General features: G+C 58.8%; 1 protein-coding gene across 1 annotated transcript in view; it reads right to left on the bottom strand.

Moving 5' to 3' along the window:
- HMCN2 (hemicentin 2) overlaps positions 1 to 14253 on the bottom strand; it is a 156346-nt gene that overhangs the window by 80988 nt on the left and 61105 nt on the right. The window contains exons 23-27 of the mRNA XM_089913870.1: positions 8210 to 8337; positions 5521 to 5775; positions 4779 to 4865; positions 1325 to 1519; positions 225 to 355 (exon numbers count right to left, since the gene is read on the bottom strand). Of these exons, the coding sequence (XP_089769996.1) occupies positions 225 to 355; positions 1325 to 1519; positions 4779 to 4865; positions 5521 to 5775; positions 8210 to 8337 (796 nt within the window). The remainder of the gene's footprint in view (positions 1 to 224; positions 356 to 1324; positions 1520 to 4778; positions 4866 to 5520; positions 5776 to 8209; positions 8338 to 14253) is intronic.

Below are 14253 nucleotides of genomic sequence, written 5' to 3'. Positions count from 1 at the left end.
GTTTCTGATTCCCATAACGGTGCCGTGCCCTCTCCACCAGGCAGCCCCTCAGGCTTCATCGTGGGCCCACGGTCTTCCATGGCCCTGAGTCCCAGTGCATCCCCAAAGACACCTGCCACTTGTCACGCCTCCCCGCCACACCTGACACATGCAGGAACCCGTCCAGAAGGTCTGTACCCTATCCAAATCCCACCCACAGCCCATCCACCCCAGGGGACACCCACCTGCTGCCCATCCTTGAGCCACGTGATCTCAGGGGTCGGAAAGCCATTTGCATCACACTCCAGCGTCAGGGACTGCCCGGCCATGCCTGACACATTTGCCCTGTGCCCGTTCTCCCGGATGCTGGGGGGCACTTGGGAGCAAAGAGAAGCAGAGGAGCTGCCCCCTCCCAGGACAGCCACGGCCACCCGGACCCCTCCTGGGGCACTCTTCCCCACCGGGACGGGCAGCCCCAACTCCCGCCCTTCCCCAGATTCTGGGGTTCCAGGATGCCCGCCCCAGCCCCTGATGTGGCCATCAGGAGCCACATGGACCTGGGAATGGCCACAGCGGCCTCGCCCTGGGACCTCGCGCTGGTCGTGCCCAGGAGCTGTCTACGGGCTCTGACATCCAGCTTTGTAAGATGCGGGACCCCCGGGATCCATCTGGCTGTACACCCAAACTGCTGTCATGGTCACCTAGGGGGGTACCCTCCCCCGCCCCGAGTCAGAATCTCTGAAGATGGGGCCTAGGTATGTCTTTGAAACAAGCTTCCCAGGCAAGTCATTTCACGGCAAGCTGGGGTGGCTGCTTACAGGGAGGCGGAAGGTGCTCCCTGAGGACCATAAAACTGCTTCTTCCACCCCCTCCATGAGCCCGTGTTGAGGAGAAGGGCTCCCTCCCCCTGCACACAGCACCGGGGCGGGGGGAGGGTACGGGGCGGGAGCTGTGGGAAGCTCTTCCTGCTGCAGGGAAGAATAGGAACCTTGGGTAGTTTCGGCAGCTTCAGGGGGAGGTGGGCTTTGGGACTCTCATCTCCCATCAGTGAGCCTCTAAGAAATTCACTAGACCATTTTAGAGCCATTTATGGAGTTCCAGGTTCTTCTCCTTACACTGTCTCCGTGGGGGTCTCTCTGGGGAAGGGGATGCCCATGCAACCTGCCACTTTCCTAACACCCTCAAGCCCTCCCCAACAAGCACGGGGTCGGGGAGGGCAGGGACCTGCGGCCTCCCCTGTGGTGAGCTCTCAGGCTGGGGAGCTGGCGCTGCCCCACCCAGGCATCCATGCGTACCACTGGGAGGTGTGTACAAGCCGTTCCCCAGCTCTGGGGTCCCTGCTCACCATGGACTACCAGCTTGGCTCTCCTGGATGCGGAGCCCGCCTCGTTGGTGGCCTGACACTCGTAGTCTCCACCGTCGGTGGGAGAGACCGAGGCCAGAAACAGAGAGCCTTCATCCAGCACTGCCAGGCCCGGCCGGCCACGCAGGGGCTCTGAGGACGGGCCCTTCCGCCACGTGACCTGCGGCTTGGGCGTCCCTGGCAGGGCACAGAGTCATCAGCACGAAACCCTGTCCCCTTCCCTGTCCACACCCACACTGCCCCCACCCCCGTGCAAGTGATGCTGACCCTCGGCGGGGGGACGTCTCAGGTACCTCCTTGCCCCCCAGGCTAGAGGAGCAGCAGGTGCTCACACACCTGCCACCTCCCCACCCAGCGCTGTGCGTCCACATGGCCTCCCAGCGGCCCGAGGGCCACAGGCACAGGGGCCAGAGCCTTTTCTGGTTCCCCTCGCAGAGGCCCCACCTCATCTGCACTCCCAACCCCCTCACCTGCCCTGTGTTTTCTCTTTTGCCTGCCATCTCCAACTTTCTAATGTACATAAGATGCACTTTTTTTTTTTTTTTGGCCTATTGTCTGTCTCCCCCCACAAGGTCTGAAGTCTTTGCTTTGTTCCCTGCTGCACCCCCAGCTGCAAGCCCAGCGCCTGGCACACAGTAGGTGCTACATGAATGAATGAGCCCGCCGTGCTCAGTACCCATATTGTCCCATCGGATCCGCGCATCAATGGTGGAGGCCCCAGGTGGACCGGGCCTGTGCTTCCCCTCACAGGCATGAGGCGGACACCGCTGGCCACACACCCCTAGCCCCACCATGAGCGCCGCAGTCCCCCTGGAGGCCCTTCTCCGACACTCCTCACACGTCGGACTGTGCAGCGTCTGGCTCTGCCACCAGGCTGTCGGCTCACACGGCCCGGCGCACAGTGGGTGCGGGATGAACAGCTTCCCCACTGGGCCAGGGCACACAGTAGGTCCTCAGATCGGTGTTGAAGGAATGACCCAGCATTCCAAGCAGCACACGTGCCCATGAGGCATGGCGCCCAGTGGTCACAGCGGGGCCTGGGTCACGTGAGCCCCAACTCTGCAGACTTACTGAGTGATCTCAGGACAAGGGCAGCCCTTACCCACTGCCCTGCCTGCAGGGCAGGCAGCCTGCAGCCCTTCCATCACTCCCCATCGGGGTCATAATCATTGCTAAATACCAATTATCATGCACCACAACCCAACTTGATCTGCCGACTCCCCTGGCAGCTCGGGGCTCTTTGTAAGCACATTCTCTCTGCCTCACTTGCTCTTTTATCCTCACCTTCGGAGGGAGGGGTGAGACACCCCATCTGGGGGGAATGGGGCTGCGATCAAGATGAGGCACATCCGGGGCATCCTGGGTGTCATCTCGTTCGGGAGGGCCCCTGCCCCACCCCACCCTGTACTGACTGCTCCTGCTTAAGTGCTGGGGACTCTGCCTGTTGGCCCTGATGGAAAAGGAGGGCCACCCATGCTCTGTGATCTTTGGGCTACTTAATCCCCTGTGTCTGTTTTCTCATAGAACCCTCTGCTGTTTCCTCTGTGTCTGCCCAGGATGCCTGCTGCAGAGTCCCAGCTGCTCCCCAGCATGGAGACACATGTGTGAATACACACACACAACATACACACATACAGCCCACAGACACACACATGCCTCTCCCAGTTCCTCATCTTTTCCCAAAGGCCCCAGCCCATCCTCCCGCCACCCAGAGACCAGGACTTCAGAGCTGCCAGCCCTGAGGGGTACTGAGTTTTGAACCCTGGAAGCTTTTTTTTTTTTTTTTAATGCAAACATCTAACCCCTAAATGAGCTCGAACCACACAAAACTGCACCACTGCTCTGTGACAGGGAGACTCCAGGGACTCGGGGCTGTTGCTGAAAAACCACTCATCTTGCCTCCACTCCCATTTCACAGAGACCAAGAGAGGAGCAATGTCCAAAATCACCAGCACGTTGGTGGCCAGGCTCCTGGCCTCTGTCCCACCCCACGAGGAGGAGGCGGGTGGTGCCACCCACTGCAGGTACCAGGGCTCCCATGGGTCACGCCCTCCGTGCTCCAGGCTTTCTCCTTTCTCCCTCAGAGCCCTCCGAGACCAAGGTCACATGGCTGGTGAATACCAGCGCCCAACACTGCCCACCGGGCAGCCACCTGCTTGAAAAAGAGAAGGCCAAGGGGGGTGAGGTGGGGCGCGGGGCGGGGACAGGCAGTTTTGATGGAGGGGACTTGGCTTATGCTGACTTGGCTGAAGTCAGGCTCAGAGGACAGGCCCCTGGCTGACCAGGGTTGATGCTGGGGTTGTGAGTGACTGTGGGGTATCAGGGCAGGAGGCCGGGGCTGGTGGTCCCACCTCCTACCTCCCACGTCCCGGGAGGGCCCTACAGGTTCCTTGCTGTTACCAGATACTGACACAAGGTGGCGCCCTGGTCAAGAGCGGAACGATGGCCCCTCCAGGTGGTCTGCTCCCACCTGCCTCCTACCTGGCCCTAGCTCTGTCCCATTCCAAGGACTTCCCTGGATCCCGTGGCATGAGGAGGTGCAGTGCAGACTACAACCAGCTCTCCTGGCTCCTGCCAGGCTTTTTGTAAGCTACCACTTGCTTCTTAGACACCCAGACACCTGCCCTTCTAGACAGCACCATCCATGCACAGGGGAGACATTTTGGCCATTTTGACCCAAAGCCAGAAGCGACTCTGGCAGCCAGTAGGATCCACTGGGTGCCACAGGGAGATTTTACAGAACAGTAGAACCCATTCAACACATTTCCGCAAGCTCCTACTATGTGCCAGGCACGGTGCTGGGACCTAAACTTCCTGCTGTCCACTGGGCCCACTGGGCCTGTATGGAGGGACAGGTGTGACCCCACTGGACAGCTGAGAAAACTGAGGCTCAGAAAGGAGGTGTGAACTGCCCGGCACCGGGCAATTGACCCAGGGGTGGCTATCTCGACACCACACTGTGCTGTAGCCCAAAGGGGGTCCCAAAGGACTGGTTTGCCCAAGACTGCGTGAATCCATGCCCTGTGAGAAAGCCTGGGGCTTGGGGAGAGGCCGGGGCCACCAAGCACCGATCCTAGGACCCTGGGGCCTTCCTCAGCCCCAGCTGTTACAATCCCCAGGCGCAGAGGGGCCCAGGGTTTAACGGGCACTCGGGGCTGGGGGTAAAGCAGATTGTACTCCCTGAGTCACCTTCTGGCTGTGACCTCAGGCAACCCTCTTAACCGCTCCGGGCCTAAATTGCCCCTAATTTAAAAAAAAAGAGCTAATGCTAATACCCATCCTATAGGGCTGCTGATGGGATGAAGTGCCTGGCATGGTCCTGGACAGGAGTGGGGACCCCATAAGCCTCCAGACCCACGCGCACTGCCCACAGTGACCGAGGGCGCTGAAACATGGGTGGGTCTTCTCCCCCTCCCAGCCCAGGGCGCAGCCTCACCTCTGGCAGGGCACGGCAAGCTGGCGTTCTCTCCTGCTACCCTCTCCAGCAGGCCACTGGTCTTATCGGCCCCCCAGTATGGCGGCTCTGGTGGAGGTAACGCGGCCACAGTCACACACCCAAACCCAAAGCCTGGTGCTCCCCCGACCAGGAGCCCAGGGCTGATGGAGGGGGCATTCCCATCCAGAACCCCAGCTGGAATAAGGGGGTACAAGCCCCGCGTTCCAGCCCTCAGCATCGGGGAGAGTCAGGGCCATGGCACCAGCTCACCCCCTGCAGGGTGGCCCATGGAACAGTCCCCAGTGCCACACACGACCCCGCGGGCTCCGGGGGCTGAGCTCAGAATCGTCCTGCCCTGCCTTCTCTGAGTGTGTTTCAAATTCATCATAGTGAAAATGCTAGCACCAGGGATCCAGAACTTTCTATGCACCAGGCACTTCACACACATTCTCTCACTGACCCCTCACATGTTACCGTACCCATGTTACAGGGTCAGAGAGTGTAAATGATTGGCTGATGGTTGTCCAGCTGGAAAGTGGGAGAAGCTGGCCCGCTGCTCTTCAATCACCACCTCACGGCGCCTGCACCCCACCCCGAGGACGGAGCCCCCCCTGGGTTGGCAAAAGCGGCCCGACACGGCTTCGGGGGCTGGGAGGAAGGAAGGGGTCCAGCAGCTCAGAAGCCCAAGCTGCTGCTGGGGAAGGAGTGGGGAGGTAAGCTCTGGGGTTCAGGGGAGACTCACCCAGCACCCTGAGCTCCAGCTCCCACGCATCCACCCCAGCGCTGCTGGAGGCCTCACAGCGGTACGTCCCAGCGTCTGAGGTTCGGATGGCCACGAAGTGGACGGAGCCCTTGGGCCCCTCGCCCTGCAGGGCCACCCCATCCTTGGACCAGGTCAGCTGGGGCTCCGGGTTGCCCTCGGCCACGCAGTTCAGGTCCAGAGCCTCTCCCACCAGTGCCTTCAGAAGCCGCGGGCCCGGCTGCACCTGGGGGGGCACTGACAGGGCCACGGGGAGGGCTGTCAAGGCAGGGGCCCCGGGTGGGGGGAGTCACAGAGCCCAGACTTACAGAGAGGGCCTGGCCTGCTGCAGGGCTCCCCACACCCCTGGCCGTCGCCAACCAGCAGAAATCGTCATTGTGGGGGGCGGTTGACAGTAGGACATCCCGTGTGGACCCCCCCGCAAGAGTAGAATCAGCCTTTCCCTTGAACACATGTGTTGCCATCAAAAAATCACTCCTCGGGCTTCCCTGGTGGCGCAGTGGTTGAGACTCCCCCTGCCGATGCAGGGGACGTGGGTTCGTGCCCCGGTCCAGGAAGATCCCACATGCCGTGGAGCGGCTGGGCCCTTGAGCCATGGCCGCTGAGCCTGCGCGTCCGGAGCCTGTGCTCCACAACGGGAGAGGCCACCACAGTGAGAGGCCCGCGTACCGCAAAAAAAAAAAAAAAAAAATCGCTCCTCCGTGCTCAGCTTACTCCCCCCCCCCAGCCCCCACCCCCATCCCTACCCACAGGCTTGCACCCAGCACCATTTGAGAACCACCAGCTGGGAAACACCATCTCAGTGCTAGATGGGGACATTGAGGCCCAGGGGGCGGCGGGACTGACTCAGCCCAGGGGGCAGCATGCACAGAAGGGGAGGTTCAAATCCCAGCCCTGCCCCTCTTGGCCACTGGACCCCGCACTGGCTGGAGCCTCGGTTTCCCCTCCTCACAAAGAAGCCCTGGGATGAAATGAGATGCAGTACTAGAGCAGCCAGCAAGGAGCCTGCTCCACAGTGGCGCCTAAAACACTGCGGCTAAGCTCACTCTCAGGGTTCCCAGCTCGCTCTTCCCCTTTCCTGGCTTGGGGAGGACAGTGGGTATTGTTTCTTCTGCATTTGTGTTTTTCAAGCAACTTTCCCATCCTCCATCCCAGTTGGTCCCTCCTACGGGGTGGGTGATGCTATGTCCATTTTGCAGATGAAGAAACTGAGGCTCAGAAAGGTTGTGTGACTTGACCAGAGTCACCCGCTGCGTCGGCCCATAGGAGCTGGACCGGCCCCAAGGCTGGGTCTGTGTGACCAGGAATCCAGGTGGCTTCCGTGGGGCCAGACTGGATGAGCCCGGGAGAATTCTCGAAGACGAGGACAAGTGTCCTGGGCCCTCGGGGGAAGCTGAGGACACCCACTCCCTTCCCAGCTTCAGAGTAGGAGCCCGAAGATAAGACCATCTACGGAAGCTGGCCCCGGGCAGAGATCAGCTCCCCCACCCGGAGCCCAGAGCCTCACTGTCTAGGAGGACAAGGGTGTACAGGCCCTGCCCGCCATCCCCCTAAAAACACCTGCGGAAAACAACAGCAGTTTCCACCGTGCTGAGCGCCTTATGTCATCAATACCCTTTCTGACAGCTATGGGATAGGCATTATTACCTCCACTTTATAGAAGAAGAATCCAAGGCTCAGAGAAGCCAAGCAGCTGGCCTAAGGTCACACAGCCAGTCCGTGGCAGAGTCAGCATTCAAACCCAGCTCTGCCGACTCTGAGGCCCTGCTCATCACCCTGCTTCCTGCTTCTCTGTTTCTCTCCCATGCTCATGCAAACTCATAGAGGAGCTTTGAGCCCCTCCCTCTCTGAACCTCAGCCTGTCCACCTGTAAAATGGGGAGTCAGCTTAGATCAGGGGTTGGCTTTTTCTGGAAAGGGCTTTTTCTGAAAAGGTTTTGCAGACCAGCTGGTCTCTGTCTCAACTACCCAACTCTGCCATTACGGCGTGAAAGCAGCCACAGATGCTACGTAACCGAACGTGTGTGGTGGCACTCCAGTAAAGCTTGTATTTATGGACACGGAAACCTGAATTCCATATAATTTTCATATGTCACATTATTTGCCTTTTTTCCCCCAATCGTTTAAAAATGTAGACATCATTCTTCACTCGTGGGCCACATGAAAACGGCATGTAGGTCAGTAGTGGCTGAGGGATGCAGTCAGAGGACCCCTGTCTCAGACAACTCATCTCCGTGCTCCTGGAGATGACAAGGTCCCCGCCTCTTTGGTGGAGTGACTCCACTGGGTGGCTTCTGTGAATGGAACCTGGACACCCAGGTGAACATGCACTCCTGGGCCCCCACCTGAGCCAGGAACCAGAACCCCCTCCGTGGGTCCCCCTCCCAACGCCCAAGTCTCCAACGCCACGGGGCCCTGCCCTTTGCTCTCAGGGGGCCTCTGAACAGACTCTCCGGGCTCAACCAAGGGGTTCAGGAGAGGGGAAGAAGGGGGGTGAGGAGGAGAGATAAGGCTTGAAAAAGACAGGAAATAGAGTTGATGGAAGAAACACTGGAGGACCATGAAGAGGTGACAGAGCCTGGCGTGGAGATGGGGGAGGGGCACGAGAGGCCTAAGAAAGATGGGGGTTGGGGGGAACGGTGTGAGACAGAGGCTGCCAGCCAGGACCTTACCTTGCACCCTGAGGATGTAGTACCGAGCAGCGGACCCTGCAGGGTTACTGGCTGTGCATTCGTAGAGGCCACTGTCACTCAACTGGGCCTGGGCCAGATGCAGGGAGCCTGATGGGAGGAGGCAATGCCTGTGGGAGTGAGGGGCACTGGTAAGACCCCAACCGACCCCACCTCTGCCGGAAAGGCCCAAGACCCAACTTGAACCAGCTGCCTCCTCCAGGCAGCCTGCCAGGACTGAGGCAGTGTCCGCCACCCACCCTTCACTCCTCCCCCTGCCCTGCCTCCACTTCCCCCAAACCACCAGGCCAAGGCCAGGTCCCCTCCAACTTGCGTAACAGACAAAGAGCACTAGGCTAGGAGTCCGCTGGCCGGGTTTAACTTTGAACCCTTCCCAGCTGGGTGAAGCAAGTCCCTTCACCTCTTGGAGCCTCCATTTCCTCATCTGTAAAATGGGCATATTAAGAAGTTCTGTGGCTGAGGCTGGTGAACAGATTCCACGTGGGCTCAGCCCAGGGCCTGGTACCTAGTCGCCAGTAACTCTCCCTCCTCTAATGCACCTGCCTACCGTTCCTCGACCCTGCCCTGAGAGTGGGGATGAGGCCTCATTTGGAGGCCCCCCCCACAACGGCTTCCAGGGAGAGGCTGCAGCCCAGAGGCCCTCTGCGTCTAAGTGCCAGGTCTGGCCAGGCTCTGAATCCAGGGCTTTTCAGTGTCCTGTTGTCCGGCGTTGTATTGGGCCCTCAGGAGGAAGTTGTAGAGGTCCCCCATCGCTGCACTCCCCAACCTGGCCCACCTTGCTGAAGTCACCCGGCCCCCATCCCACAGGGATCTGGGACCCCCAGCCAGGCTCCTGCAGCTGGGCTGGACCCGAGGGGGCCTCTGCAGATATGATGTCACCAGCCCACATGTGCTGGCTCCGTGCAGTCCCTGCCCCCGTAGAACTGAGTTGGCAGCTGCGGCCACTGGCCACAGCAGGGCCCCAAGTGCAAGCAGCTGGCACGGGGGCGGGGAGTGGGGGTGGTAACCTCAAGGGCCAGCCCCTCCCCCGCCTATGCTCATCAGGGTACAGCTGGGCTCCAGTCCCGGTCTCCACTCCCCGCTCTGCTGAGTCTCAGATTCCTCCTCTGCAAAACGGGGATGACAATAGCCCCCATCTCCCAAGCAGGTGCTAGCCAAGTGCTGGACGTGCACTTATTAAACAGGTCAATATTGCTGGCAATTCACTCTCTGGACAACCACGGGGGACTAGCTGTGCTCTGCTGGTTTTCCGTCTCCCCATATGTAAAGTGGGCTTGTAATCCCCCTACCCAGCAAACCCTTCGTCCAGTTTGCCCTGAGCTTCCAGCAGGCACCTGGGGCAAGTTCTCTGAGGACAGTTGTGAGTGATATACCAGGCAGTGGTCTCTAGAGCCCAGGCACTGGGCTGGGACAACCAGGTCCGACCCTGTTCTGCCACGTGCTTGCTGTGTGACACTGGGCAAGTCACTTAACCTTTCTGTGCCTCGGTTGTCTCCTTTTGGAAAAAAGAGACAACAGTGGTACTTAGCCCTCATAGGGTTGTCTGGAGAGCTGAAAGACCTAATTCACGGCACAGTGCCTGGAACAGACGTACTCAGCAAAGGTCAGCTGTTATCATGGTGACGACAGCGCATCCATAACGATACGCAATGCAGTTTTGCATCGTTTAAAACTCTTATATAAATGGCACCACGTGTATGTGTGTGGGTCGAATTCATTCACTTTTCACTGCTGTATAGTAGTCTGTTGTAGTCTGTTGTGTGATCGTACCACAACTGGATTAATTTGTTCTCCTTTTGGTGGGCATTTAAACATTCAGGTTTTTCTTTCCTCCCTCCCTCTCTTCTTTCCTTCATTCGTTCTTTCTTTCTTTCACCACCAGAGTCCTCTGCACACTGACGTATGTGTCCCCACGCACAGGAGCAGGCTCACACACCATCAGCTCTCACAGGTAGAGTCCATCATTCCCCCTTGTAGAGCAGGGCTTCTTATCAGAATCTTCCAGCGATATGTGAAACATACAGATTCCCAGGCCCCGTCCAGAGACTCTGATCTGTGGGGGGAGGCTGGAATCGGGGTTTTACCAAGGTCCTCAGGGGGACCACCCCTTGGAGTACTGCCCCAGGACACAGGGAAGTGCCCCTGCCCTGAGAAGCAGCCCAGCGGAGCAGATGGGAACAGGTCTTTGACAGCAAGTGGCCCCCGCATCCACCACCATTCGGCCTCTTGAAGGCTGACCTTGGGCCAAGGACTCCGTCTCCCTGAGCCCTGGTGTCCCCAGATCCCCAGGCATCTTATTTGCCTTTGTATCCCCAGAACCTAGCCCAGACCTGGCACAGAGCAAACCCCACTCGGACCAGATATAGGAAAAAGGTATGGGGCCTGGGGCAGACCAAACAGGACCTAGAGGTCTAGGGGTTGCAGGGCAGCCCTTCTGCACCGCCCCCGCCCCACGCGCCCGGCGCTCTCTCTCCACATTCCCAAGGCTCCTTGGGGTTTGGGGGCTGCAGCCCCGGGAGGGGTGTCAGGGGCAGGGGGGAGGTGGGAGGGAGTGGGGGGAGCGCTGCCGTGTGCCCTGTGCCTGTGGTGTAGCTATAGCAGCAGCCTCCCCGCTGAGGCGAGAGCAGCCAGATGGCTCCGTGTGGCGCCAAGATGGAAACGTGGAGAGGTTCGAGGGGAATTTCCTGTTTCTGGCCTCCACTGCGCTCGAGGCTTCACTGTTGGCTGTGAGTATCACACAGCTATGCAGGTGATGCGGGACGGCGAGGGAGACCCACCTACCCTGCCGCGTCCCCCGGCCCTATGAGCTCCAAGGGGGATGTATCCGCCTGGAGAGACCAAAGGGCATCTGATAGAAAGTGCAACCCAGCTTGGGGTTCCCTCTCCAGCTCCTCTGTGGCTCGGGGAAGCTGCCCCTGCTGCCCCAGCCGGACCCCTTCTCTCACTTACACACTCCTGGAGGCTTTACGGCATTTAACACACCTGTAATCACCTGTCGCTGTCTGACAGCTCCGTGACGGGAGCGGCCAGGTTGCCCAGGTGGTTCCTGCCATGTTCCCAGCGCTTAGCACAGGTGCTGGCCCACAACAGGTGCTCGATGAATATTTGATGGCAAATCCCAGCTGTCCCTGTCCATACACGCACCCCTTCCCACCTTCGCTCACACTGTTTCCCACACCCCACCCTGTCTCAATGCTGCTCTCCTGCCCCCAGACCCCCTTCAAGGCAGCAGAGCCTCTAGCTCCTCCATGAACCCTTCCCTGACGAGGGCAGGCAGGTTACACCTCCCCTGCTCTGAGTTCCATGGAGCCGAGTTCAGCCAATTTCTCGTACATTCATTCATTCACTCATATGACAAAGAGCCACTGGGTTCAAGGTGGGCCACCGGGGTGAAAGAAATGCACCCCGTCCTCCGGCTGCTCAGAATCTGGGTGGTTGGCCTGCGCCCAGGCCCTCTTGCTGTGTCCCATGCTCCCCCTGCTGCCCCCGTTTCTAAAGGGCCCATCCAACCTCACTGTGTGAGCAGAGCCTTCTGGGCGGAGGCTGTCCAATGAATGAACAGCACCCCCTGCGGAACCGAGCCCACCAGAGGCTGATCCTCAACCACGGCACGCGGTGCAACAGCGCTCAACAGACGTCCACCACGTGCAAATACATGCTGGGCGCTTGTCTGCTGGGCCAGAGTGGGGTCTGAGGCTACAGCAGGGATTGCCCATCCCCCCCACCCCCAGCACCAGTCAGCCTGGACAGCACCTTCAACCACCAGTGGCCACTCTGACCCTGACCCACACCATAGACCCTTATAAGGAAGCCCCAAACGGAAACCCCAAGCTGGAGCAGTTTAGGAAGAGGGGCCTGATATCAAGGAAAGGGCCAAGCACAATATATGAGCGAGGGGGAGAATACACATCCTCTGAGCCCGTGCAACATAAACCCAGAGATGCTAACAGGTGACAGCTGTCTACACTTGAGCGCTTCCTATGCGCCACTGCACAGCTAAGCACTTCCGTGCACACTGTCACTTGAAACTCTCAACGGCCAAACCGCAGATCCTGCTATCATCACCCCTTTTGCAGAGACCCAGCCACCAGGCCAGGAATCAGATGAGCTATGAAGATCCCCCAAGGTAAAGACCCCACGAGGGGCCCCTGGGCAGTCCATGCCATGCCACTCGCTTCTAAGGAGGAAGCAGCTTTTCTCCCGGATCGTCAGAACCCAGCTGCAGCCCCCCAACCTCTCCACTGGGCCATGAGAGGGAGTGGGTGTGCCGACTGCCCTGCAGCAGCCTCAGGGTGCTCTATCCTCTCCCTGTCCCCTCCCCTCCCCCGGATGCGGCTGGTTTGGCCCTGTGTGGGACCCTGGCCGGCTGCCCCCGGGAGCCAGTGCTGAAGCCAGGAGTACTCGCAGCTGTCCCAGATACACATCAGAACCAGAAACAAACATTGTTGCCTAGCAACACCACCTCGCCCCAGCATCCCTGGGCTGAATCATGGGACCAGAGCCACTAGGCACTCTCTGGCCACCATCGCCTGTCCAACCCTTTCATTTCTCAGACGGGAAGACTGAGGCCCAGAGAGGGGAAGGGTCTTGCTCGGGTTCATTCAGAGAGTTGGGGGCAAGGCTGGGATGGGACCCTAGGTCTTTTGCTACCTGATGTCACACACAGCCGGAGCCCATGTCTTCTCTCTCCTAGACAGTTTCGGCACAGTCCTGGGCACATGAGATGCTCAATAAATCCTGCGGACTTCAATTCTGAATTCACAACTCAAATGGCCCTTTCACAAACAGCAGTCCCACAGGGTAAGAGGCACCCGATAACCATTCCCAGCCTTGGACTCAGCCATTGGCTTTCAGGACTATACCCCAAGGAAATGACCCAGGAGATAAAGAGAAGCATTTGTGCAAAAATGTTCCAACAGCCCCATTTATTACCGCCCAAAACTGGCAACGGAGCATCTGCCCCAAACAGAGAAAGAGCTTAGCAACGATGAGAGCTGAACACCCTGGAACGTTCGTTATCTTGCCCTTTAAATGGAAAGCAATGACGTGGGCCAGGATGAATCTAGAAAATGGGTAAATGTGGAAAAATATCAATGATAAGGGCAGAATGGAAGAGGCACTCAATTTAATTCTCTAGAAGCATCTACAAGAACACACTGGAAGGGGTCATGGACACAGGTGGGTGGTTTAGAGTTTCATGGGTACTCAAGCTCCTACTGTTTTCTTTCCATTAGGACTTTCTGACTCAGGAGGTCAAGGCTCCCTGAGTTCAGAATACTCTCTAGAATCTCCAGAAAGAGCAGTGGCCTGCCCGACCTTGGCCCAGAAGCCTGATATGTGTGTGTCCACGTGTTCTCATGTCTGCATCTCTGCTGTGTCTGTGTGCACGTCCACATGTGTTTGTATCTGTGTTTGTGTGAGTGTGCGTGGCCGTGTGTCTATGTGTGTCTGTGTCTGTCTGTGCTCCTGTCCATGTGTATTCATGTCTATATGTGTCCGTGCATGTCTGTATATGTCTGTGCATGTCTATGTGTGTCTGTGGGTGTGTGGGTGTGCATGTTAGGGCCCAGCCCGGGAAGTGAGATCAGGATCCCAGTTCCCTACACCCCATGGCTTCTGTTTCCCCCTCAAGGCACTGGGCATGATGCCGCTCACCCCACCCACCTCCAGGATGGCCAGCAGGAGAAGAGGGCCACCCCCCCCGCCACCCAAACAGAGATGCAGGAGGCCTCAGAGGCTCGGCCACGTTGTGGTTCTCACCCCTGATTGCACCAGAGTTACCAAGGAGCTCTGAAGAAGCACCAGTACTGGAGGTCTGTTGGTGACCCTGACCGCAGCCCTTGGTCAAGGTTGGCACAGGGTCGGGAAAGAGAGGCCCCGGGCAACCCGAATAGGTTCAGGCCTTCCCCCATCCAAGGACAGAGAAGGGGGCCACCGCAGAAGAGGGGGCAGCTCAGCCAGCCAGAAGGAGCACAGAACCTGGAGGTAGACGAACACCCACGACTCATCAGAATAAGTTCTCAAGC

The sequence above is a fragment of the Delphinapterus leucas genome, chromosome 6 (genome assembly GCF_059928025.1).
Source record: "Delphinapterus leucas isolate spDelLeu-1000000601 "Yukka" chromosome 6, BTC_Dleu_Yukka2, whole genome shotgun sequence".
Classification (NCBI taxonomy): domain Eukaryota; kingdom Metazoa; phylum Chordata; class Mammalia; order Artiodactyla; family Monodontidae; genus Delphinapterus; species Delphinapterus leucas.
Note: the sequence above shows the minus strand (reverse complement) of the source record. Positions and strands in the feature narration are given on the sequence as shown.